Source organism: Delphinus delphis, chromosome 4, assembly GCF_949987515.2.
Source record: "Delphinus delphis chromosome 4, mDelDel1.2, whole genome shotgun sequence".
Lineage (NCBI taxonomy): Eukaryota > Metazoa > Chordata > Mammalia > Artiodactyla > Delphinidae > Delphinus > Delphinus delphis.
The window spans coordinates 122,374,063-122,398,813 of record NC_082686.1 but is presented as its reverse complement, the minus strand read 5'-3'; the positions used below and the strand labels follow the sequence as shown (position 1 = coordinate 122,398,813).

Sequence of the window (24,751 nt, the reverse complement as noted above, 5' to 3'; positions counted from 1 at the left end):
AATCTTTTAAGGTTAGTCTTCTTAAATAAATCTGGAGTCCTTCACATCTTTCTTTCACATCCCACATTTAATGTCAGTCAGTCTTGTTTAATCTATCAAAACATATCCAGACGGATCACTTTTTACCTTCTTTCCTGCTACTCCTTGGTGCATGTCCCCGTGGCCTAGATTATTTATTTGGTTGCGCCGGGTCCCAGTTGTAGCAAGTGGGCTCCTTATTTGCGGCATGTGGGCTTCTTAGTTGTGGCATGCGGGCTTCTTAGTTGTGGCAGGTGAACTCTCAGTTGCGGCAGGCATGCGGGATCCAGCTCCACGAGCAGGGATGGAACCTGGCCCCCTTGCATTGGATGTGCCAAGTCTCAACCGCTGTGCCACCAGGGAAGTGCCATGGCCTAGACTATTGTTGTAAATTTCCTCCCAGTCAGGCTTCCTAATTTTACCCTTGACCTCTTTCAGGCATAGCAACCAGAATGAATAAACTTTATTCAGATTTTGTCAGATTTAAACTTTAGTCAGATTTTGGAATGCAGTACTGTATTGCAGTTATGGGCACAGACTTTGGAGCCAGGCTGTCTGGGTTCTTATCTAGGTCCTGACATTTATGGTGTGTTTAATCTTGGGCAACATATTTAAATATAAAATTGGAATAGCTGTAGTGTATGGATTAAAAGAGTTAATAGTAACTACATGGTAGACACTATTATTAGTATTAGCATCAGCAGCAGCAACAGTGGTAGTTGTAATAGTAATAGTATTAGTATTTGAACAACTAGTATGGCATCCTTTGACTCAAAATCCTCTAAGAGCTTCCCATTGCATTCGGAGAAGAAGCCAAAATCTTTGCAATGACCTCCTAGGCCCTGCACAATCTAGTCACTCTGATTTCTGGATGCATCTCATTTTCTCCCTTGCTTAGCCTCCTCTGTATTCTGGTGCCTGTAGTGTACTCCCCTCTCTCCCCCAAGCACGTATGAGTCCTGAAACTGGCTCATTCAGATTCTTTGTATTTGTTCTTTCCACTTACGGGAAAGCATCCCCTCAGATACCTGCAGAGCTAACTCACTTCCTTCACTTCACATCACCCTGTCCGTGAAACTTGATTATGCTGTCCCAAATGCCAAACAATTCAAGACTCCCTATGCCCCTTCCTCCTTTCTCTTTAGCCGTGTAAGTTAGATGAAGTTATTTTTTGTTTTGGTTTTTGTCCCCCTGCATTAGAATGTAAACTCCATGATTTTTTATCTCTTGTGTCCACTCTGGAATCCCCAAACTCTCGAACAGTGTCTGGCATATAGTAGGCCTACAATAAATATTTTTTGAAGGAGTGAATGAAATTATGGCACCTTAACAATGATAATTCTCTGCTCAAACCCTTCTGTGGCATTCCTGTCCCTTACAGAGCTCGGTGGCCTTGGCCTTGGCCTCCATGGTCTGCCACATCTCGGCTGCCAGCTGGTCTCTCTCACTCCTAAATTATGATTTGCGATTAACCATTTCCTGTCGTTCTGGATACTGAAAACACTATTATTTCCTCCTCATTTCTGACTAGCTAAGTCTTACCCCATCTTTGAGGCCCCCTAAATTTTTTTTCTTCTATGGCACTACCCTCCCCCCAACTACTTTTGATTTCTTTCTTCATTGTTTAACCTATTCATTGGGCTGTTATCTAGAATTAGAGATACCGAAGTGTGTATGTTCACTGGCCTACCTAGGATGTAGTTCTTAGAATGTGATCCTTGTTCAGCCTTATCAGCATCTCCTGGTGTTGATGCCTGGTGCACAGAAATTATTTCTGAACCTCTCCTAAGACACAACAAATCAAAAATTCTGGGGGTGTGGTCCAGAAATGCATGTTTTAATAAGGCTTTGTGTATTTCTGATGCAAGCTGATGTTTGAGAGCTGCTGGACAAGGACATCAGCATGATGGACCAGATTGGGAGTGTCTGAATTAAGGAACCAGTTGAATCTTCAAAGTTCAGCAATCCCCAGAGATGGGAGGAAACTAAAATGGGTGTAGGAGGGCCAGAGGTAGAATGTTCCAAGAATGAAGTAAACAAAAACTTTTCTCTGAAAAAGAAACTAGGAAACATGTCTACAGGATAAAGGACAATCAGGGGAATGGAACTCTGTTAGTGAATGCTTATGTCCATGATTCAGATTTTCTTCTTGTGGAGTAAGTTTTGGACAGTAGCAGGTTAGCAGAGATCTTGGAGGTTGTGAGCATTAGCACTGGGCAAATCTTGAGAATGGTGAGCCATGCAGAGTCTGAGGCAGCACGTATGGCCTTTCCTGGTAAGCGTTTGGGGTGCCGGCTCTGAGACCGGAATATTTTGACAGGAGCTAAAATTGAGGAAGAAGGTACAAAACCAGATTCTAGTCGTCTATTGAAATAATATGTCATGATAGGTATCTGATCACTGATGGGAAAAGTGAAGGACAGACAACCCAGTTATTAAGGAAAGGAACCTGTCTCTGCAGAAGAGCTTGGCATGGAAGCACCTGAGGACTGAGAAGAGGTTGGTATGAATGCTGGGATGGAGGTTAAATGGCCTCGGGGGGTGGGTGTTTAGAGGCCTGGGGTGGGGGTGGGGCGGTTATCACAGAAACCATTAAAGTCAACAAGTAAGTGCCAACTATATGTTACATATCAAATTAAATATTTTACTTGAACACAGGTAATGTCCCAGTATACATCTTTCTATCTCTTTATTGCCTGAATGATAATGGATTGAAATCAAACACTTAAAATGACTGGCTCTTTATAAGGACTTATTTTAATCATATAATTAATTGTGTTTGCTATATGATACCAATCTTTTTGAATTTTTTTCCCCCAATTTCAAACTTGAATTAAACTGTACTTCAGGCACCGGGAGAATATAAACACATGTTCAGAAGGATCTTCGGCTTCCTGTTAAAACTGACCTATCATACACATTATAATGGGCACTGAACTTAGAAAAGTGAACATGTTCAGGGCTTTATATTGTCTTGCATGAGATAGGGTGAAAGGTCAATTGGGTAGATTTCTTCTGCTGCTGTCCTTCAAGAGTTCTGAGCCCCATGTTGAGGTGCATGCTAACCCACACACCACACCATCCCCACCCTATGGAATCAACCTAGATCTGGAATTGTGGTGCAGGGGTTCTGATGAACCATGACTGATGTGACTGAGGCCATTCTGGGAGGTTGGTTATCTCAAGATCCTGAGGTTGGTCAGCCACAGACTTGTTCAACAATGACTTGTCAGTGAGAATCACCCATGTATTCTTTCAACATATGACCTGGTTCAGAATTCAAGAAAGTCACTATTCAAAACTGAAAGAAGAAATATAAGAAGGGAGGAATATCAGGCACTTAGACAACAGGGAGCTGATTGGGTCAGAGATAATTCCATCTTAGGGGAGTTTTTGTCAGTGTGGCAGATGGGAGCAGGTAGAGAACCTTTTATGTGGGACTTCATATCCAATCAAAATAGTGTTATAAAGCCAGTTTTACTTACAGAAAAACAAATTACGGGACAGTATTATGTTCCTGTTACTTTTAGTGTTCTCAGCATTTGTATATTTTGAGACATTTTTTTGTTTTTTTTTTCTGTCTTTAAAAAATCATAGGTCACCTTGCAATCATAGTTGAAATAATTACTATTTCTCTTTAAAACATTGCAGGGAGCACGGGTTTGATCCCTGGTCGGGGAACTAAGATCCCGCGTGCTGAGCGGACTGAAATGAAATGAAATAAAATAAAATAAAATGAGAGGGCTATCTAGAAAAGAAATCTATCTATCTATCTATCTATCTACCTACCTATCTATGTATCTATCTACAAAATTCAGAATGGAACCCAAGGACTTCCTTGTTTGGAATAATATGAGAGAAAGCCTCAACAGGTTCAGCATTTCATTTATTCCACTTCAGCCACATGATAAAAGAAATAAATATGAAAACAATATATAAAAAACTGGAAGAAAATATGGAAGAGTTATTTTATAATTATAACATGTGGAAAGACTTTCTAAAGTATGACACAAACCTAGGAATGTAAGAGTTAATGGCTGATAAAAACAATATTGTAGGAAAATAAATTTTGCCTGGCAGAAATCATATGTCAAAACAAAGTCAAGGGCTTCCCTGGTGGCACAGTGGTTGAGAGTCCGCCTGCCAGTGCAGGGGACATGGGTTCGTGCCCCGGTCTGGGAAGATCCCACATGCTACAAAGCGGCTAGGCCCGAGAGCCATGGCCGCTGAGCCTGCGTGTCCCAAGCCTGTGCTCCACAACAGGAGAGGCCACAACAGTGAGAGGCCCACGTACCGGAAAAAAAAAAAAAAAAGAAAAAGTCAAATGATAATGGTGATAATGAATGGGAGGAAATTTTTGACTCAGAAATTCTATTTTGAATTTATCCTACAGATACAATCTTACATGTAAAAAATTACTTATGTACATCATTATCAATTGCAGAATTTTTTTAGTACAGTATTAGATTGGAAATAATTTAATATCTGCCACTAGCATGGTGGTAATTAAATTATGGTTCATCCATGTAATGGAATACTGTGCTGCTGGATTCCATTTGAAAATATCTCAAAGATATGTAACTTTTTTTTAAAAGATGCAAAAAAATATTTAACTACAAAAATAGCCAGAAAATTAACAAAATGGCAATAAGCACATGGCTATCAATAATTAACTTTAAATGGATTAAATTCTCCAATCCAAAGACATAAAGTGCCTGAATGAATTAAAAAAAAGGCCAAGACTCATCTATGTGCTGCCTACAAGAGGCTCATTTAGATGTAAGGAAACACACAGACTGAAAGTGAAGGGATAGAAAAAGATATTCCATGTAAATGGAAACCAACAGAAAGCTGGAGTAGCTATACTTAAATCAGACAATGTAGACTTTAAAATAAAGACTCTAATAAGAGAAAAGGTTCCCTTGTGCAGTGTTGGTGGGAATGTAAATTTGGTTCAGCCACTATGGAAAACATTATAGAAGTTCTTCAAAAAGTTAAAAATAGAACTATCATATGATCCAGCAATTCCACTTCTGTTTATTTATATGAAGAAAATGAAAATACTCATTCGAAAAGCTATGTGCACAGTCATGTTCATCACAGCAGTATTTACCATAGCCAAGATATTGAAGCAGCCTAAGTTTCCATTGATAGATGAACAGATAAAGAAATTGTGGTACATATATACAATGAAATATTATTACTCAGCCATAGAAAAGAATGAAATCCTCCCATTTGTGACAACATGGATAGACTTTGAGGGCATTGTGCTAAATGAAATAAGTTAGAGAAGGACAAATACTGTTTGCTCTCACATGTGGAATCTTAAAACATATATATATTTATACACACACACTATATATATATATATATACACACATACATATATACATATATATACACACACATATGTATGTACACATATATATATATGTTCATGGACACAGAGAACAGATTCATGATTGCCAAAAGTTGGGGAGTTGAGGGGTTGAAGAAATTGGTGAACTGGTTTTTTTTTAAGTGTAAATAAATTGAAAAAAGGAAAAAGAAGCAAAATGGGGTATAGATTATAAAGTGTTTGACATTGTATGCATTGACATCTCTTGACGCATCCATAAGAACAATCATTGGTATCTCCTGAGGGAAAGTCAGCTATATGTCTGGGAGAAAGGGCTGGGAAAGAATATCACTTCCCACTTTATCACCCAGTCCAAAAATTAAATTACAAAAAGTGGCTGCAGAAGGAAAAAGCAGTCATGTGTATATACAAATATATTGTTTTAATCTCTAACTTGGCATAGTGAATACTAGAATATTTCTTTTATTTTCTGGGATATCCTCCAAAAAATAAGACATTCCTCATATAAAGATGATAGTTTATGACATTTTATGACACAAAGTGAATAATGAAGCTTTCTTTTGGAGTCTTGTAGTAATTCCATAGGAGAAGGTATTTATAGTTGTAGATGTCACATCGTCTACATTTAATTTTATGTCCCTGAAATGTCTAATGTGCTGATTTGGTTTTATAGTAATCTTTTATATGGCAACTTCAACTTGTTGGACATTGTGGGGAACTAGCAAGTTGTGGGGGAGGATTCTGAACTGCCAGCAAAGATGCCATAAAACTCTCAAGCAGGTGAGGATGGGCTGCTGCTCAGATTAATTGTACTCATTTTATGCTACCTGGGTACAATGGAAAATGCCTCTTAAAATATATATAAGTATAATGTGTTCATGGCAATGTGGAGTGGGAGAAGCAAATGTTTCCGTGTACTTGAAGATGATGAGTTACAGTTACGACTTTTCATTTGTTTCCTTTCAGCCCCTGCACACTTTGTCAGGTCTGCTTTTAATTTTGCATCCCACATGGATTTATTTTCATTCCTTTAGGTTAAGCAGACTTCTTTAAAAAGATTTTTTTGTTTCCCATTATCGAGAAATAAAGGTCATCTTGGCTCAGGCACCTCACCCTTGCAGCTTTGTCTCACATGGACCACAAGTGCATCTCAGGATGTTCTCTGCCCTAGGACAACTGTTTTTTTGTGGTTTTTTTTTTTTTTTCCTTTCTTTTTCCATTTGTAGGTGAATTAGCAAGAGTATATGATCTCAGCCCCTGCTGTTTTGTTCTGGTAATTAACTTTATTATTGATGCCCTTTGCTGATGAGTCTGGGAAATACTTTCAGTGCCTATGCAAAATATGGAATAAAGAGCAGTAGATCAGATTGTAAATCGAACACAATAATTTGTTTGAACAAACCGTACAACCTTGGGACCAAATTTCTGGCAGGCGGGTCATACTCTCTGCTAAAGCATTTGGCCAGCAGATGGGTTATATCATCCCACTCAAAGGAGGTTCTCATTACTGGTACATCTTTCTATTTTGGAGGTTGCTGCAACCTTTTTTTAAAAAAATTAATTGATTTATTTTTGGCGGCATTGGGTCTTCACTGCATAGGGGCTTTCTTTAGTTGCCGCGAGCGGGGGTTACTCTTCGTTGCGGTGCACAGGCTTCTCATTGTGGTGGCTTCTCTTGTTGTGGAGCATGGGCTCTAGGTGCGCGGGCTTCAGTAGTTGTGACACGCAGGCTCAGCAGCTGTGGCTCGTGGGTTCTAGAGCGCAGGCTCAGTAGTTGTGGCGCACAGGCTTAGTTGTTCCGCGGCATGTGGGATCTTCCCGGACCAGGGCTCGAACCTGTGTCCCGTCCATTGACAGGTGGATTCTTAACGACTGCACCACCAGGGAAGTCCTGCTGCAACCTTTGAACCCTTGAAATTCAACAGATTGGAGTCAGCTCTGGCTGTGAAGAGGGCAGGTCCTTTTTCCTTTGACATTAAAATTACATTCAAGGTATGTGTCTCATAACTTTTGAAGGGATCAGTTGTGCTCTCCAAGTCATAAATTCTGGAAAATGGTCCTGTGCTATTTATTTTAATACTTGTAAAGATAGGAAATGCTGCTTTTCCAAGACAGAACATTCATTCTGAGTGCTTTTAACTGTACTTTGTATTTGCTACGACCTGAATGTTTGTGGCCGCCCAAAATTCATATATTGAAATCCTAACCCACAAAGGTGATGATATTAGAAGGTGGGGTCTTTGGCATATCCTTAAGTCATGAGGGTAGAGTCATCATGAATTGGGTTAGTGCTCTTATAAAAGAGGTTCCGAAGATACCCCATCCCCTTTCACCATGATAAAATTATGAAGGTGCTTATACTATGAAATATTCGATCCCATTTGTGAGAAGGATATTCATTAGAAGGTCTACTTAAGCAAATATCCAGAGACCAAAGCTTATTCTTATTTGCCCACTATAACAGTTCCCATGGATGAAAGTGTTTCATAAAATAGCCATAGTTTTTAGTCAACAGATTGGTAACTATAATGGTCTGAATGTTTGTGTCTCCCTAAAATTCATATGTTGAAATCCTAACATCTGAAGACGATGAAGTGGAGCCTATAGGAGACACTTAGGTCATGAGGGCAGAACCTTCATGAATGGGATCAGTGTTCTTATAAAAGAGACCCCACAGAGTCCCGGGCCCCTTCCACCATGTGAGGACACAGGGAGAAGGTGCTGGCTATGAGCCAAGAAAAAAGCCTTCACCAGAATGTTTTCTTTCAGGTGCTGTGATCTTGGACATCCGGCCTCCAGAACTGGGAGGAATAAATTTCTGCTGTTTATAAGCTACCACGTCTGTGGTGTTTTGTTATAGCAGCCTGAACAGAGTAAGACAGTATTGATAGAAAATTTGCCTCCTCTCCATTAATTCTTCCCCTAGCTAATTATCTCTTTGAAAATAAAACAGAGGAAATCCTTTTTTTTTTTCTCTTCAAATATGGTGAGGTAGAGAGGTGGTGAATCTTTTTTATCAGGTAGAAAAATTCTCACTTCCTCAATTATTCAATATGTGAAATGATTGCCAAACCTCTAACCATGCTGGTCAAACTCCATGTTTGTCAAAATTCTCCTTAATGTAGCATGCCAAACGTCCGATAATTTTTTGTACGTGAACTGCACAGGTTACAGTGGGATCGTCACCTCTTTCGTTAAGATTGTGTTTTTTTTTATTTGTTTGTTTCGGTCAGCAGTTCACACATTGGCTCATTTTTGAGTTTGTATTTGAGTAATGTTATGTGAAAATGAAACGCTTCTCAATCAGCGGAGGAGCAGGGTATGATTGTCTTATCTACCAAATATTTCCTTTATGGAGTCTATTTGGAGTCTTTGCTGCATGTCCCTAGCCTGGCCTCTGAGCCCAGAATGTAAAACTCAGCCATGTATCAGACATAATCAATTAGGCCCATAGTGTCTCTTTCAGATGAAGAAATGCTGCCTGTAGCTAGAAGCATAATGGGTCAGCTATCCCCAAGACAATGTTCAGGTTCAGCAATTCAGTAGGAGGACTCAGATGATGCAGTGTATCGTCATGTTGATAGCTATGACTTTTTACATTGAAAGAATACCAAGCAAAGGCAGCAAAGGGAAAAGGCACATAGGCAAAGTCCAGGGGAACCAGACACAGCTTCCAAGAGTCTTTTTCCAGTGGAGTCACAGAGGATTAGCTTAATTCCTCCAGCAACTAGTTGTGACAACACATGTGAAACGTTATTTGTTGGGAAAGCTCATTAGAGACTCAGTGCCTAAGGTTTTTATTCGGGGCTAGTCATAGAGGCAACCCCTATACCAGAATTCCGAACTCCTAGAAGGAAAGCTGGTGTTCAGCATAAATACCTTGTTTGTACAATTCAGATACAATGAGCTGTTCTTATCTGGGAATGGTGGGAATCCTCTCCAAATCCAGCTTTCCAGATGCCAGCCGAGGATCAATCCTGCAAACTAAGATTGAAGTCTTAGGCTTGCTATGTTATCTCTTTTCTGTACATTTAAACAGATTTTAATTTTAATTTTAAACAGATTCTAGCCTCTTGACCTCTTACCACCAAGTGAGGCCACATGAAACATTGGAAAGAAATGGACTTTGAGGAATACCCAAAGTTCCACTTCCAGCTTTGCTAGTAACTTGTTGGGTGACTTTGGCTAAGTCACCCTATTTAACCTTATTTTTTTCATCTATGAGTTGGATGTAATAAGGCAATCTACATAAGGATTTTGTTGGGAACAAATTATTTTATACACCCACACAGATAAAATATAACATCCCTTGTTCCTGAATCCACTCATTCAACAAATATTTATTAAGAATCTACTATATGCTAAACACTTTGATAGGTCCTGAGCAAAAAACATCCTGCCTTTCTGGAATTTACAGTCTAGTCGGAGAAAGAGACTTGACTCTTGAATAGTAATCATGCAAATTAATATGTAATTACAATTTGTCATAAGTGCTCCAAAAGAGAGGTAGAGGATGCAGTGAAAATGTATAATGGGCACTGACATACTTGAGTAGGTCAGGGAAGTTTCCCCCAAGGAAATGGCATATGTGTAAGAATCTCAATGAATTGAACAGGCAGTGGTTGCATCAAAAGATGAGAGGTGACATTAGATAAAGGTTTTGCATAGGCTCTTCTCCTCAGGGTGGGAGGGAGAAGGCATTGTTGGAGAACTGAAAAAAAAAAAAAGAACAACTGCAGTTGGAGCAGAGAGAGCAAAGGGCAGAGAGATGGTGGGTGAGATTAGAGAGGAGAGAGGTAGTCAAGGACCACATTAAGGTAAAGTAGCTTGGCCGCAGTGCTAATAGCAATGGAAAGTCATTTAAGGATGTTTAGCAATGGGGTGACATGATTAGATATCTAATTTTTTGGAAAAGATTAAGTCTGCTTTGTAGAGATATGATTGGAATGGGTATAGTGGGATTTAGGAGGGTATTGTGGAAACCTGGGCTAGTAGGAGGGTATTGTGGAAACTTGGGCTAGTGATGATCGTAATTTGAGTTAGCTTGCTTGGAGATGGAGAGAAATGAAAAGATTTGAGACGGTGTATCTGTAGTTACATGCTAAATTATTTTAGTGCACAGTTTAAATTGAACTCTTTTTACATAGATTTTTTTCCCGCATTACAGTTGCCTCCACCCCTTATCTGCGGCAGATAAATTCCAAGACCCCCAGTGGATGCCTGAAACTGTGGATAGTACCGAATCCTATATATACTCTGTTTTTTCCTATACATGCATATCTATGATAAAGTTTAATTGATAGATCAGGCACAGTAAGAAATTAACAACAATAACTAATAATAAAATAGACAGTTATAACAATATACTGTAATGAAAGTTATGTGAATGTGGTCTCTCTCAAAATATCTTATTGTATCAAGTTAATGCCTTTTTATCTTAATTAAGCACTTACCATGCACTGTGGCCATGACTTTGACAGTTTGAGGCAAGACAGCAAATCTAGCATGAACTTCTTTTTCTTTCTTCACAGTTTCACAGATAGATTTGTTCCTAGCGTAGATCTTAGTAACCTCAGCATATGCTTTCCTTTTCCTTATTAAATCAAGAAACTTTTCATTTAAAGGAAGCGCTTTACAGCTTTCTTTGGCTTATTTGAATTACCAGCATCACTACTCTTGTGCTTTGGGGCCATTATTAAGTAAAATAAGGGTGACTCGGACACAAGCAGTGTGATACTGTGACAGTGGATCTGATTACTGAGATGGCTACTAAATGACTAATGGACAGGATACACTGGACAGAGGGATGATTCACATCCCAGGCAGTACAGAACGGGATGGTAATTGATTTTACCATGCTACTCAGAATGACGTGCCATTTAAACAACTTATAAGTTATTTATTTTTGGAATTTTCCATTTAATATTTTCAGACCATGATTGACCCTGTGGGTAACAGAAACCTTGGGTAAGGGGACAGTACTGTACTGGCATCATAAAATCTTGAGAGTTGGAAGAGATATTTGGTTCTTGAATGAATAACTCTGGTAGAGAAAAAGATTGAGTTGCATAACTTGCTGAGATTTGCACATCAACTCCCTTACACATTTATCTGTTGAGTGGAAATAATAAGATACTGTCATTAGACCTATGTATGGACTTAAGTGTATCATCCACTTTACATATATTAACTCATTAATTCTCACAGCAAGGCTATCAGGTGCTATTATTACACACATAGATGAGAAACAGATGAGACACAGAGTTCAAGTAACTGACCAATTTCAAACAAGTAATAAATGGTAGGTCTGAGATTGGAACCCAAGAAGTTTGTTGTCAGATCCCTATGGCCAACCACAGTGGCAAACTATGACCCTCAGGCCAAATCTGGCCCATGGCTGTTTTTGTACAGCCAGCCAGAAAACTAAGGATTATTATTTTTTTGTTGTTTTGAAAAAGTTTTAAAGAAGAAAGAAAAAAGGAGAATCGTGACAGAGATTGTATGTAGACCACAAAGCCTAAAATATTTACTATGTGGCCTTTTACAGGGAAAGTTTGCTGGCCCCTATACTAACCATTCCTAGGAAAATGCGTTCCTTGAATAGAAAGTTGAGCACCACTGATCCTTTCAGATGAAGGACATGTCTTTCATTAAATGAGTTATTGCAGAGTAAAGTATATACTCAGAGCTCCTTCTGTGGTAGAATTATTTTTCTTGATTTTTGCAAATTTAAAATTAAGACTGGGTGTAGGGAAAGTTTCTTGGGAAGTAGGGAGAATTATCCCTCTGAGTGAGATCAAAGGCAGCTGGGCTGGCGCTGAGTTACTGAATGTGATGCCTGTTATTAAGACAATGAATTTCAGCTGGATTTATGGGCCGATTTTTTTTTTTTTTTTTTTTTTTTTTTTTTTTAAGCAGTTTGGAGATAGGATATATTAGCCCCAAAACTTCCTGTTTTAAAGCCATGATTTGTTTTTGGAAAGAAAAATTATATCAGCTCTAAAAATTGATGAATTCTGGTATTGTATCAACAACTATTTGGAGAAAAAAAAGACTAACAATGCCATTTTTCCTCCCCAGAGCTGTAATTTCATTAGTAAGAAAGAAAATAACAGGGTGTTTTTTGCCTTTCTAAATAAAAAAGATTTAGATTATTGGAGAAATTCTGTTATTCATGTAAATTTTCGTAGGGGGCTAAATATTAAGCTACTTAACAAATATTTATTAAACCTTACTATGGTGCTAGGTATTTTGAGGGACTTTGTAAATATGATTACAGAAGGTTTTTTTTTTTTTTTGCTATGATGTGATTTTCATTTGATAAATGGTTGTTGTAATAGACCACACTCTATAGATGATTTACATGTTTCTTGCTCATGCAAACTGTATTAACTGTTTTCTAACAGAGTCAGGCAGTGGCTCTAGAGTTTATGTTTGGTCACAGTTGGGCTTCCATTTGTCTTTTCTTTGACACCGTCTTAGACTGGTTTTGGTAGTGGTTGATGGGTACCCATTATTCAAGCCCATTTCTTCAATCATCTCACTTGATCCTTTTGGTTGTTGTGGGTGGATTGGGTAAGGTACTAATTATAGTTGTTTAAATTATAATATTGTCTGGTTAGAAAATTTCTGCTGTCTATTCTGTTTTTCCTTTTACTTAGATGATTCAGATTGTTGAAAAGAGTTTTATATTGAATATTTTTCTGATTGGAAGATTAGGGATTGTGCTTAAAGTTGAACTCCCTTTTTTTAATTTAGGGATTTCCAAACATATATAAATGGAACCCACTTTTAATAGTCATCATACGTGGGCAGTCTTATTTACTCTTTATCTTCCTCCTCCATTGTCTCCCATCTACCCCTAATAATTTTAAAACAAATCACAAACACTACTTCCTTTCATTGAGTAAATACTTTATTATTTGTCTCTAAATTATAAGAACTCTTTAAAAAATACCAATGCCATTAGCATGCTAAAAAATTAACAATAATTCTGTAATATTGACAAATACAAGTTAGTGTTCAGATTTTCCTCATTTTCTCATAAATACCCTTTTATAGTTGACTTTTCAGATCAGGACCCAAATAAAGGCCGTGATGTATGTTTGGTTGAATTGTCTCTTAATTCTGGCGATATACTATAATAGTTTCCCTTTCCTTTTTTTCTCTTTTGCCATTGATTCTGTAGGTCAGTTGTCTTCTGTCCTTATATTTCTGATAAATTTGTGGTATAAATTTTAGTGGAATCTAAAGTATGTGTCAAATGTAGGTTAAATTTTTGACACGCACACTTCGTAGATGGTGAACAAGTTGGACTGTTGAACTGGTTGGCAAGAACTTGTGAGTGGTGCATGCCAGCACTTTCTTCTTTTACTTCCCCCAGTTGAGTAAGATTTATTTCTCATCATAGTCACGATAGTGAATAGCAGGTAAGAAGAAACAGAAGTTTCTACGTAATGTTATTGAACAGGCCTGCCTTTGACAGAACTACTTATTTATTACTTGGTTTTGCTTTTTTGTAATTAGCAACAGTACTGAAGCAACAGGAGTCCTTATTTGGCATAGGCTTGCCAGACACAGTCAGACTACATATTTTTAGTTTTGCCTTCTGAGTCATTAGATTCCATAACATTTCTGTCTGCCCAAGGGTCTGGCCAACATTACTTCTTTTTTTTTTTTTTAATATCTTTATTGGAGTATAATTGCTTTACAATGCTGTGTTAGTTTGTGCTGTATAACAAAGTGAATCAGCTATATGTATACATATATTCCCATTACTTTTCCTATTAAGGATGATGAAATCCTTGCTGTTAATTTTGTACTGGAAATTATAAGTATAAAAATCCACCCAGGTAAAATCTATAAACTTTTTTTGTGTAGAAAAAGTTAAGAAAGAAAGCTATCTTGTCGTTTTATTATGCAGAAAAGAGACTTAAAAAGCATTCCTTTTACTCTTATGAAATAAAATCTTGTATTGTCTATTTCAAAATTTATTGTAAATGATAAATAGGTCAAGTTTTCTTAATTGTTAAGCCCTGTTTGAAACTTCACAAATGAAATTTTGTTTTTTAAAGAATAGTTAATTGAAAAAGTACTGTTAAAATATATTTGCTTCAGCCCTGACAGCTTTAATGAAAATGACTTTTAGTTTTCCTTAAATATCTATTTCTCATAATGGTGAAAGTTATGTGAGAAATACATATTTCTAGAAAAATATCTAAGAATGTTGATATTTATTTTCATGAAAATGTTTTCCTTTTTTTGGTTGACTTGTTTGAATTTCTTTCTTTATGTGTCTTACACTTATGTATATTTTGTTTAAAGTATTTTCAAAATTTGATGATTACCTTGGGTCATATTGATTCCTAGAATACATTAATGCTATATATTTCATTTTCAATGATTGTCTACTGTTTAAGGGATATTTAACACTGTCTGACTTTTTTCTTATTGATAACAATCAAGTGAGAGTCAAATGATATAACTCAGTGCCTAGAAAGTTAAAAAGATGTTAATTTTGTTTTCTTAGTCCTTTGGTCCTTCTATAGCCTAAGGTTAAAAAAAAATGCCCTGGCTGCTAACCTTTGGCATTTTCTGACGCACTTGTTTCTTTTATGCATTTTTCCAACATGTCTTTTCCTGATAAGCATTTTCCTTAATAGCTTCTATAGGTATTTTGAAATGACTACTTAAATCTATCTACTTCTGCTAAGAAGAGGTGTTTTGTTAGATTGAAAATAATAATTCATTATAAAATGGTGACTCAAAGCTGTATTTGCCAGGGAAGTGCTGATTTTAGTTTCTTTTATTCTTTAAAGAAAAAACAAAGCACTGAAGGTGGTGTAAATGTGGATTTTTATAGACTTCCCATATACAAACATTCATTGATAGGAGGAAAAATTAAGATTATCTTTCTAAATATTTGTTCCCAATTCATCATAATTTATTTTAAAAAATTAGGATCAGTCTCACGATTGGATCTCTTTTTGTACATGTGCTTTGAGGAATATAATGTGCTTCTGGACTCACTGATGTGTGTAATAAATCAGTGATGGTTTACAGGTGACAGTGAACCTTGTTGGTTAGATAACATTTAGGAGAGTTTGTCTTTACAGATAACAACTTTGTGCGTTTTATGCAAGTGTTTCCCTTAGTGTTGAAATCCTCTGTTGAGGGCATGCTTTACCTTAAAAATAAATGCACTTTTTTACCATTAAAATAATTCATTATTTGGCAGTCTGTCGTTTGGCAGTAATATAACCAATTTTAATTGCCTAGTTTTTCAACAGCTCTTTGTTTAGCCTCATGTAGATGAACAAACCAGAACATTCCCATAGGTTTAATGAGGTCTCTAATCACTGCAGTGATCTGTAAAGTGTGAGGAGTTAGCCTCTTGGTAAACTGTCTTATGTTATTCCCTCTGTCTTTGCAGATAAATTATTAGTCATAACTGTAGCAACAAAAGAAAGTGATGGATTCCATCGATTTATGCAGTCAGCCAAATACTTCAATTATACTGTGAAGGTATGATATATCTTTTAATTCATGGAGATCTTAGAATATGTGCCTGAAGTACATTTTTCATAACAACAACAATAACAACCACAACATGATCTGCAATCCCCAGAAGGATGATGAAATTGGGTTACATAATGGTGTCAGTTTACCTGTACTTGATTGTTTTAAAGATACGTTTTGGCCTTATTAATACTCTGCCACTCAGACAATAATTTCTTAATATTTGCTAATGCTTTGTGTAAACATGTTCTATAAAACAACAGAAAAATATATTTATACTTATATTTCTTTTGGGGGGTCATGTACAAGTACAACATAACTAAGATTTGACGGTAATTTTTTTCACTTACTTTGAAGAATTGTAATGGGTTTGTCTACCCTGAGAATTGGAAACATTACTGTGAAGGAGATACCTTTTCTGTTCCAGTATTGAGAGGTGCTTTTCCTGTTTTTTTATTTGTTTGTTTCAGAGGAATTTAATAACATTATAAAAGTATAAAAGGGTTTTAGAAGACTTATCTCCAGGGAAATAGCTCACTGATAAATGATCAGAGGAAACCTGGCATATTTGGTAGGACTAGTAAACTGAGCTGTGAAAGGCCTACCTTTAAAAAAAAAACAAACCAAAAAAACTTATTTATTTTCTAATAGAAATTAGGCTATGTCATCCAGGTCTTTTCCACATGCAGAGGAGAATAGGGAAATATCCCAGGTAGGAAAACAAATAAACTTTGTTCATTTACAAAACAAAACAGCAGAGCTTCCCTGGTGGCGCAGTGGTTGAGAGTCCGCCTGCCGATGCACGGGACATGGGTTCGTGCCCCGGTCCGGGAAGATCCCACATGCCGCGGAGCGGCTGGGCCCGTGAACCATGGCCGCTGAGCCTGCGCGTCCAGAGCCTGTGCTCCGCAACGGGAGAGGCCACAACAGTGAGAGGCCCGTGTACAGCAAAAAAATAAAAAAAAAACAAAAACAGCAAAGCAAAAAAAAAAAGGGAGAGAAAAATTGCTTTTTTGCCTAGGGAAAAACTGAGCTATTTCAGAAAACTGAGCTATTTCAGAATGTAATGCACAAAAAAGGTAATATTTGCTACCTAGCCACTGGAAGACTAGGTACAGATGTTAATACAGAATAACTATTAAAGAGGCTAACTTTGCTAGAAAAGAGATGTAGACGTTTAATGTAGGATAAATGAGAAATATGTTAGAGAAGTTTGTTAGAAGGGAAATATTGTAATATGCATTGATAGGGGGCAATAGGAAAGAAAAATCAGGGTAGAATAATGCTGAAATCCAATGAGGGGCATCTCAAGGGGAGAGTGTGGAATATTTTTTACATGTGAGGCACTGTGTTAGGACCTTCATATATGGTATGCTGTTGATTCTTTGTATAAACCATGTAAGGTAGGTATTACTTTACTTATTAGTGAGGAAAACTTGCTCCAGGGTACGCACCTGTAAGGCGTCAAATGTTGGACCCCAGCCCCGTTTGACTGACTCTGGAGTTTTGGATCCTCCTGCTGTCTTTCCGTTGTGAAATGCAGTGGTTCTCAAAATGTGGACCCAGACCACCAGCATCAGCATCATCTGGGAAATAGGAATGAGGATTCTTAGGCGCAACCTCACTTACTGAATCGCATACTCTGGGAGAAGGGACCAGCAGTCTGTGTTTTAATGAACCCTCCACGTGATTCGGATGCATACCAAAGTTTGACACACGGATGCTGTGGAAAGAAAACAGAGACTAGAGCTTAATCAACACAGTGCTGCACAGAGTAGGCGCTCAGGTGCACTTAGGCCCGGTATGACTGCAATATTGGAGAAGTCCAGAAGGGTTGTAGAACAGAAGTGTAACAAATCTTAGGGCCAGAGGAGGTCACTTAGGGCAAAAACAAATAATTCTATTAGAGTAGCCCCTGTATGAATCCAGATGCCCGCCACAGTTTGAGTTAACATTTATCCCTTCGGCATAAGTAGTGATGAAGTGCTCACTAGAGATTTGAGGCTGGGAACGCCACGAACTCTTGTATTTGGCTCGATGTTAAGTAAATTTGGAACTAATAATATTTATTTTCTAAATTAATTTGATCTTTTTCTTTTGTATTTATTCTTAATTTCATTCCCCCTGAGTTTCACAAATCTTTTAGTAGATCCTTATTTTGGGAACTTCAGACTTTGTTTTGGTGAAACTAAGATACAAGGTGTGTGTGTGTGGTGGCAGGGGGCGTAGACCTGCTTCCTGCTCCCTCCCAACCAGGTGAGTCAGCAGGCATGTGAGTCAGCAGGCATATGATTCAGGAGGCAGCTGCTGAGGCTAAACAAACAGAGCCGAGGATGGCTGCAGGCTTAGCTCTGAGTAATTGTGCTTAGGCGATTTCTTGTATTGATAAATTATTAAACTTTTGAGGATAACCTAAACTTAAGATTTTTAAGGTAAAGAAGGTGACGTTTGACTTGATGCCCTCTGTGTTTCCCTGGACAACCCAACTGGTTTCAGCAGGAAAATCACTTAAGGCCCCAGCCAGGAATCACTGAGCTTCCAGGGCTCCCAACGTTCATCAGACAGATTTCCAGCCAGATTGAAAAGTGTTACGGAAAGTTTCTTCATTTTCTTTTTCATTTCAGTCTGAATAAAGAGAAATAGGATGTGAGAAATACTTTCTAGGGTTTCCCCCACCAACCCCCAGCTTCCTTGGATTAGATTCCACTTTTGAAATGGTAAAATTAGGAATGGCATTCCACAGGGTAAATAATATTGAAGAATTATGACCTAACCTAGGCATCAAACTTTTTTCTGTTTAGCATCATGATTTAGTGTAACATTAAAAGAGTGATACTGTGTTATACTGTACAAGTTGCTGGTGACTTCCAGTTTTTATAATACTATCATAATCTGAGTTTTGCCCGGGGATGAAATGTTGATTTCATTTATAGGTCCTTGGTCAAGGAAAGGAGTGGAGAGGTGGTGATGGAATTAATACTATTGGAGGGGGCCAGAAAGTGAGATTGATGAAAGAAGTCATGGAACATTATGCCAGTGAAGAGGATCTGGTTGTCTTGTTTACTGAATGGTAAGAGAAAGAACCTGTGGCTTTCTAAGTCTGTATTAAATTATTTTAAAAGAGTTGAAATTCTTATTTGTAGATTATATATTAAATTATTTTATTCACATGGGATCATTGTTTTAAAAAGTAGATGTTACTCACAATTATAAAACCATGGTCTGACGTAGTTATGTAATATGATCAAAGTTGATGAGTTACCATAAACACCAATGGGAAAACAGGGCATGAGCTAAAATTTTTGTGAAATTCATGTTTTAATCCTCACTTGAGATGGAATAAAGATCATATTGAATTTTTCTATTGAGAGAGCAACTCACTGGATTCTGGTTGTCTGGGAGAAAATACATCATGTAAGTTATAAATGAGAAATAAAAAAGCCTATGTTTAATAATAAAGAAAAACCTTTCTCATCTGTAAATATCTTTTTGTCTACTAAATTTGGAGTGTTCGCTGTGTCTCCATCTTCTCACATGTTTTTAATAATGTCAAGTTGTCATGAACCATTATTGGTTGCCGCCTTCTTTCTTCCATTTTCTCTACATTCTTTTTTTTTTTAAAACATTTTTTTTTGGCCATGCGGAGTGTGGGATCTTATTTCCCTGACCAGGGATTGAACCCACATCCCCTGCCTTGGAAGCGTGGAGTCTTAACCACTGGACCACCAGGGAAGTCCCCCTTCGTTCCTTTTTATTTTTATTTTTTGGTCATTGGTCATCATTTTAAATCCCTTTGCATTTTCCTCTTTAACTTAGGAAAGTTATTTTATATCTCTCCCTCAATTTGAAAATCCAAAACCACAGATTATTACAGGTGAAAGTAAGAACAATGCTTTTATGCAAATGTTAAATAAAGGCAGAAATTTTGAAATGAAATGGACATACTGAAGTCCTGGTGCCACCAACACTTACAGGTTTTGAAAGGGTCCATGTACTTGCATCTTCAGAATTTCTCTACTGTCTCCTGGGAAAAAATAAAGTTCTGCTTATAGTTATTTATTCTTGCAACATGAGATGTGGTATAGATGGTGTTAGCTTGTGTACTGAGAATTTTTCTACAGAATCTATTATTATATATATTTTTTACCCTTAGAAAAAAGAGGAGGAAGTTGATAATAAACGGTTTAGATTAAATATTGAGTATGTTTGGGTTAAAATTACCATGGATTTTAAACAACTATTTTGGTCAGCTTGAACTTGCCACACCTATGTTTTGACTCTGACTTTGAGGCAAATTCTCCTTGTAGAAGTTACCACATATGAGCCAGTAATAGTTTTGGATTCCCAAACCTCTTTCTGCATTTTAGGAAGAACTCGTTTTCCTCTCCCTTTACTCTCCTATCAGACTGCCCCTCCCCGCTATCCCCCATCTAAGATTTAGGCTTCGAAGAAACTGGTTTAATAAGGGGCCAGTTTGTTTCTAATAAGAAAAGGGACACTGTGAGATATCTGAAGACTGCCTGAGGTTGCATTTGTTTATTTAGATGATACTTTAAGATCCAGTGTGACAGAAAAGACAACAATAAAATTTTAATGGAAGGTCCAGTGTGTGCCAGGCACTGTTAGTATTTGGGATTTATCAGTGAACCAAAGATTAAATTTCTTGACAACTCCCTCGGTGAGAACAGCCAGCTAACCGAAAACATGCAGGCCCAACTCAGCCAAGCCCTTGTCTAGGAAGAAGCGTTAACATTTTCTCTGTCATCCCCACCTGCCATATCTGTCCTCCTGGAGAAACCTAGGGATAATGAATAAGTAACCAAGATAAAGAAGGATGGACAACTGGTGCCACTTTAGAGCTCTTTTCTCTTCTTTTTTTTTTTTTTTTAAACAACACCCTTTTAAAAAAGTACTGTGTACAAGTAATCAATACAGTAGAAATTGTGGGTAATCCAAGGTCTAGGAGAAATGAATTAGACTGAAAATTATTTGAAATAGGAAAACCATTTTGCAACAATATTGCTAATCTCCTAATTAAGGTTACCTCTGGCTAAGGCTACAGTTCAGAATTTATTGTAATTTTAATAAATCAAACAAATTCCTACTTCTTAAATGATTTTTTTAAAGGACAGTTTAACTGTACTAATTAGTTTTATGGAAGCATAGGTTGCTACTATATGAAAAAATACCAAGATTTATGTACTTAATAGTTTAAATAGTATTTTTTTTTAAAAAAACAGCTTTGTTGAGGTAGAATTTATATACTGTGACACACTTATTTTAAGTGAAAAATTCAATAATTTTTATTAAATTTACAGAGTCATTTAGTTATCTTCACTATTCAATTTTAGAACATTTCCAATAACCCACAGTGATTCCTTGTGCTCATTTAGATAGGCTTTTGTGAATTAACTTGGAAGCAATCTTATAACATCGTTTCCATGGGAATATATATTGTAAACTGACTTCTGGATGAACTTTTAAAATTAGAGACTGGGTGTTTATAAATATGCTCTGTAAGTTAAGATTTATCATGTTTATTTCAGATAAAAATAAATATTTTGCAAGGGTTTGGGTTCTACTTAAAACAAAATGAAAACTGAAGCTCTCCATATGAGAAAGTACCACAGAATTTTTTTCAAGTTATTTCATACTGCAATGCGTGTGTGCGCATGTGCGTGTGCATATGTGTTTTATTGCAATTAAAAAAGTTTGTAAAGTTGACAATCTCCCTTTAATTAGAACAACCACCAGTAAATATAATGGATTTAATGACTTTCATGGACAAAGCGTGATGTGTTCTTTTGAAATAGGCTCATAAAGATTTGGGGGACAAATATTGTAACATGATAGCTGAAGATTCCCTATGGATTAAAATTATAATGATTTTATAATTCACCTGGGTCAAGGTAGCTGAACATTTTGAATTTATAATAAGGTACTTTGCATTACTTTTAGAATTACCTAGTAAAACATGTACTTCTTTTGGTCTAGTCACATTGAAGACATATGGTCAGACCTAATTATTATTACATAGTGGGCAGTTTTTTTTTTTCTTTTTTTTTTTAAGGATAATACGTAGGCCAATATATAACAAAAGGTGTTTAAGTTATTGTGAGTAAATTCGATACATACTGAGTATTCCCACAAACTTGTTCTGTGCTGGGTACAGTAAAACATAAACCAGCAGAGTCCAGACCTTGAAGTAAGTATGTTGTAGAACACTTTTGAGTATCAGATAAATAAAAAAAACTTTGGTCATTTGTTTTATTCGTTTTCTTTTAGGCTAAAGAAAATTCTTTAGAATAAAAGTAGTTAGAAATACAGTTGGTGTGATTATTTGAGTTTGAATTTGGACGGAGCAGAAATTTATATTTTTTTGGCGGCACTGAATGTAACACCATTAAATAGAATACAGATGTGCTTTGTTTTGAAAGACTCCCAATATATGAAATAATTGAAAGACGTATTTGGTGGTGGTTCTTGGCCTCACCAAAAGGAGTATTTCCTCTCTGAAAATACCTACCCAAGAATTTTGCTATATAGCAACTCCCCAGTTCATTAAAGTATAGCAACTCCCCAGTTCATTAAAGTATCTGTTTAAAGATGACTAGCTCTATGACTTTGAGGTAAGATAAGGGAATTGACTTTGTAATTTATAGGCTTTTGCTAACTAATGGTAGCAGTAAGGTAGACTGAATTTTTAAAAAACTAGAATGGTAGTCAATGTCACAATATAAAAATAAAGTTGATATTGAATTAAAATGAATGTAAAGTAGGGCTTCCCTGGTGGCGCAGTGGTTGAGAGTTCGCCTGCCGATACAGGGGACATGGATTCGTGCCCCGGTCCGGGAAGATCCCACATGCCGCGAAGCGGCTGGCCCCGTGAGCCATGGCCGCTGAGCCTGCGCATCCGGAGCCTGTGCCCCACGAGGCGACAACAGTGAGAGGCCCGCATACCGCAAAAAAAAAAAAAAAAATAATAAAATAAAATAAAAAATAAATAAATATAAAGTAAAGCTGATATTATAGTAGTTTTCTGGGTGGCTGTGTTCTGGGAGATTGATCCAGCAAATACTGGTTGAAAATTGAGGGATAGTCTTAGTTACAGAAATCTTTGCTGTTAGTGTATATGCCTCATCTCACTTTGATTGTATATTGCTAGCTTTTGTTCACTTTTCATGTTGAATTGTAATTGTTTTTATGCTTCAGACAGTGAAGCTTAGAGCTGTACCTGATTTACATATTGTCAGGGTAAATAGCAAGGAATCAATAAATACTAGGTAACAGTATATTGCATTAAAAGACGGAGAAACATCTTGAAAGAGGCAGAAATATGATGGATGTTTTGAGACTATTTTTAAAGATTTTTTTCTTCATTCATTTGGAGAAATAAAGTGACTTAAAGGCAGGAAAGCATCCACATTTTCTAAATCTCAAAGATAGAAATTATGTTAAAAATTGATTTTTGATTAGAAACAATGAAAATGCTGCTGCTGCTTCTTTTGATCTTTCCCATGTCAACCAATGTTTTTTTCTTTTAACTTCTAATTAAATATTAGAAGTGACATCAGTGAGCATATTTTTCACTTTGCATTCAGAATACACGTCTTGAGCAGAAGCTTTGACCCAGGTATTGAACTTAACACTATAGAAAAAGAGATCGACACAGATCCCACCCTCAAGGAATTCTCGTATTATACTAATTCTGCAAACAAAACTGAACCAATCAAATTTAGAAGAAAAATGTGTGTCTTCAAAAAAAACTTGAATGTTGGCATAATCTCTTTAGAATCATTTACTTTAGAAAATTGTGAAAGATTATGTTTTATTTGATCATTTTGCTAATTGTGAAAATATTTTTATGATTTTGTTGTTATTAAGAAGTATAATTTATATATATTAATTCTACAGGGGACCAGATCCCATCTTATTTTATTCTATGAAATAAACATTTTATACCTCTCATAATTTAGGTTACATTCCCAATATGCCTACATTTTGTATTGTCTTACATAGTTTATACAGAAGGCAGAGTGAAAATTTTCTAAAAGCAAAGCTTTTTAAGAATGATGGCGGGGTTTCCCTGGTGGCGCAGTGGTTGAGAGTCCGCCTGCCGATGCAGGGGCCGCGGGTTTGTGCCCCAGTCCGGGAAGATCCCACATGCCGCAGAGCAGCTGGGCCCGTGAGCCATGGCCGCTGAGCCTGCGCGTCCGGAGCCTGTGCTCTGCAACGGGAGAGGCCACAACGGTGAGAGGCCCGCATACCGCCAAAAAAAAAAAAAAAAGAATGATGGCTAAAATTTTAACTAACTATGGCAGATTTATTTGATGGACTTCTTTTTGGCAGTGAGGACAGCTTAAGTGTGCAGACACAAAGAACCTAGTCATTAGTGATGGACAACATTTCATTATATTAGCATGAAAGCAAGCCAGAACACATCAGAGTTTTCAGTTTCTACACTGCTTTTTAATTTCTTCCCTTTTTTTTGAAGGAAAGGTTGAAATCTTTAGCTGACACTTAGACATATGCAGTGCCTTAAGGCTTCTCCATGGTAGTGTGAAGTATGATTAGGAATTATGTAGGAAATGAGTGACATTTTTTCAAATTGTTCAAATGTTCTTATCAGTGTTTACTGAGTATATTGGTGGGTATGTTGAAATAAGGAAGAAGCAGATTGTATACAAAAGAAGCATTGGTTGTTTATATATATCTAGATAAATGGTAGTAATTTGTCTACTTTTTGTGTCTGTATGTGTGTGTGTGTATATATATATATAATTTTTCCCCCAAACCAGATTATCCTCTCCTTGAATCTTGTTTTTTTTGAGTAACCATATATTAAGCATCTGTTAT

General features: G+C 36.9%; 1 protein-coding gene across 1 annotated transcript in view; it reads left to right on the top strand.

The window, feature by feature from the left end:
- The window catches only part of PLOD2 (procollagen-lysine,2-oxoglutarate 5-dioxygenase 2), a 107,372-nt gene that overhangs the window by 25,186 nt on the left and 57,435 nt on the right, over positions 1–24,751 (top strand). Inside the window, exons 2-3 of the mRNA XM_060011389.1 lie at positions 15,810–15,901; positions 18,829–18,965. Coding sequence (XP_059867372.1) covers positions 15,810–15,901; positions 18,829–18,965 — 229 coding nt within the window. The remainder of the gene's footprint in view (positions 1–15,809; positions 15,902–18,828; positions 18,966–24,751) is intronic.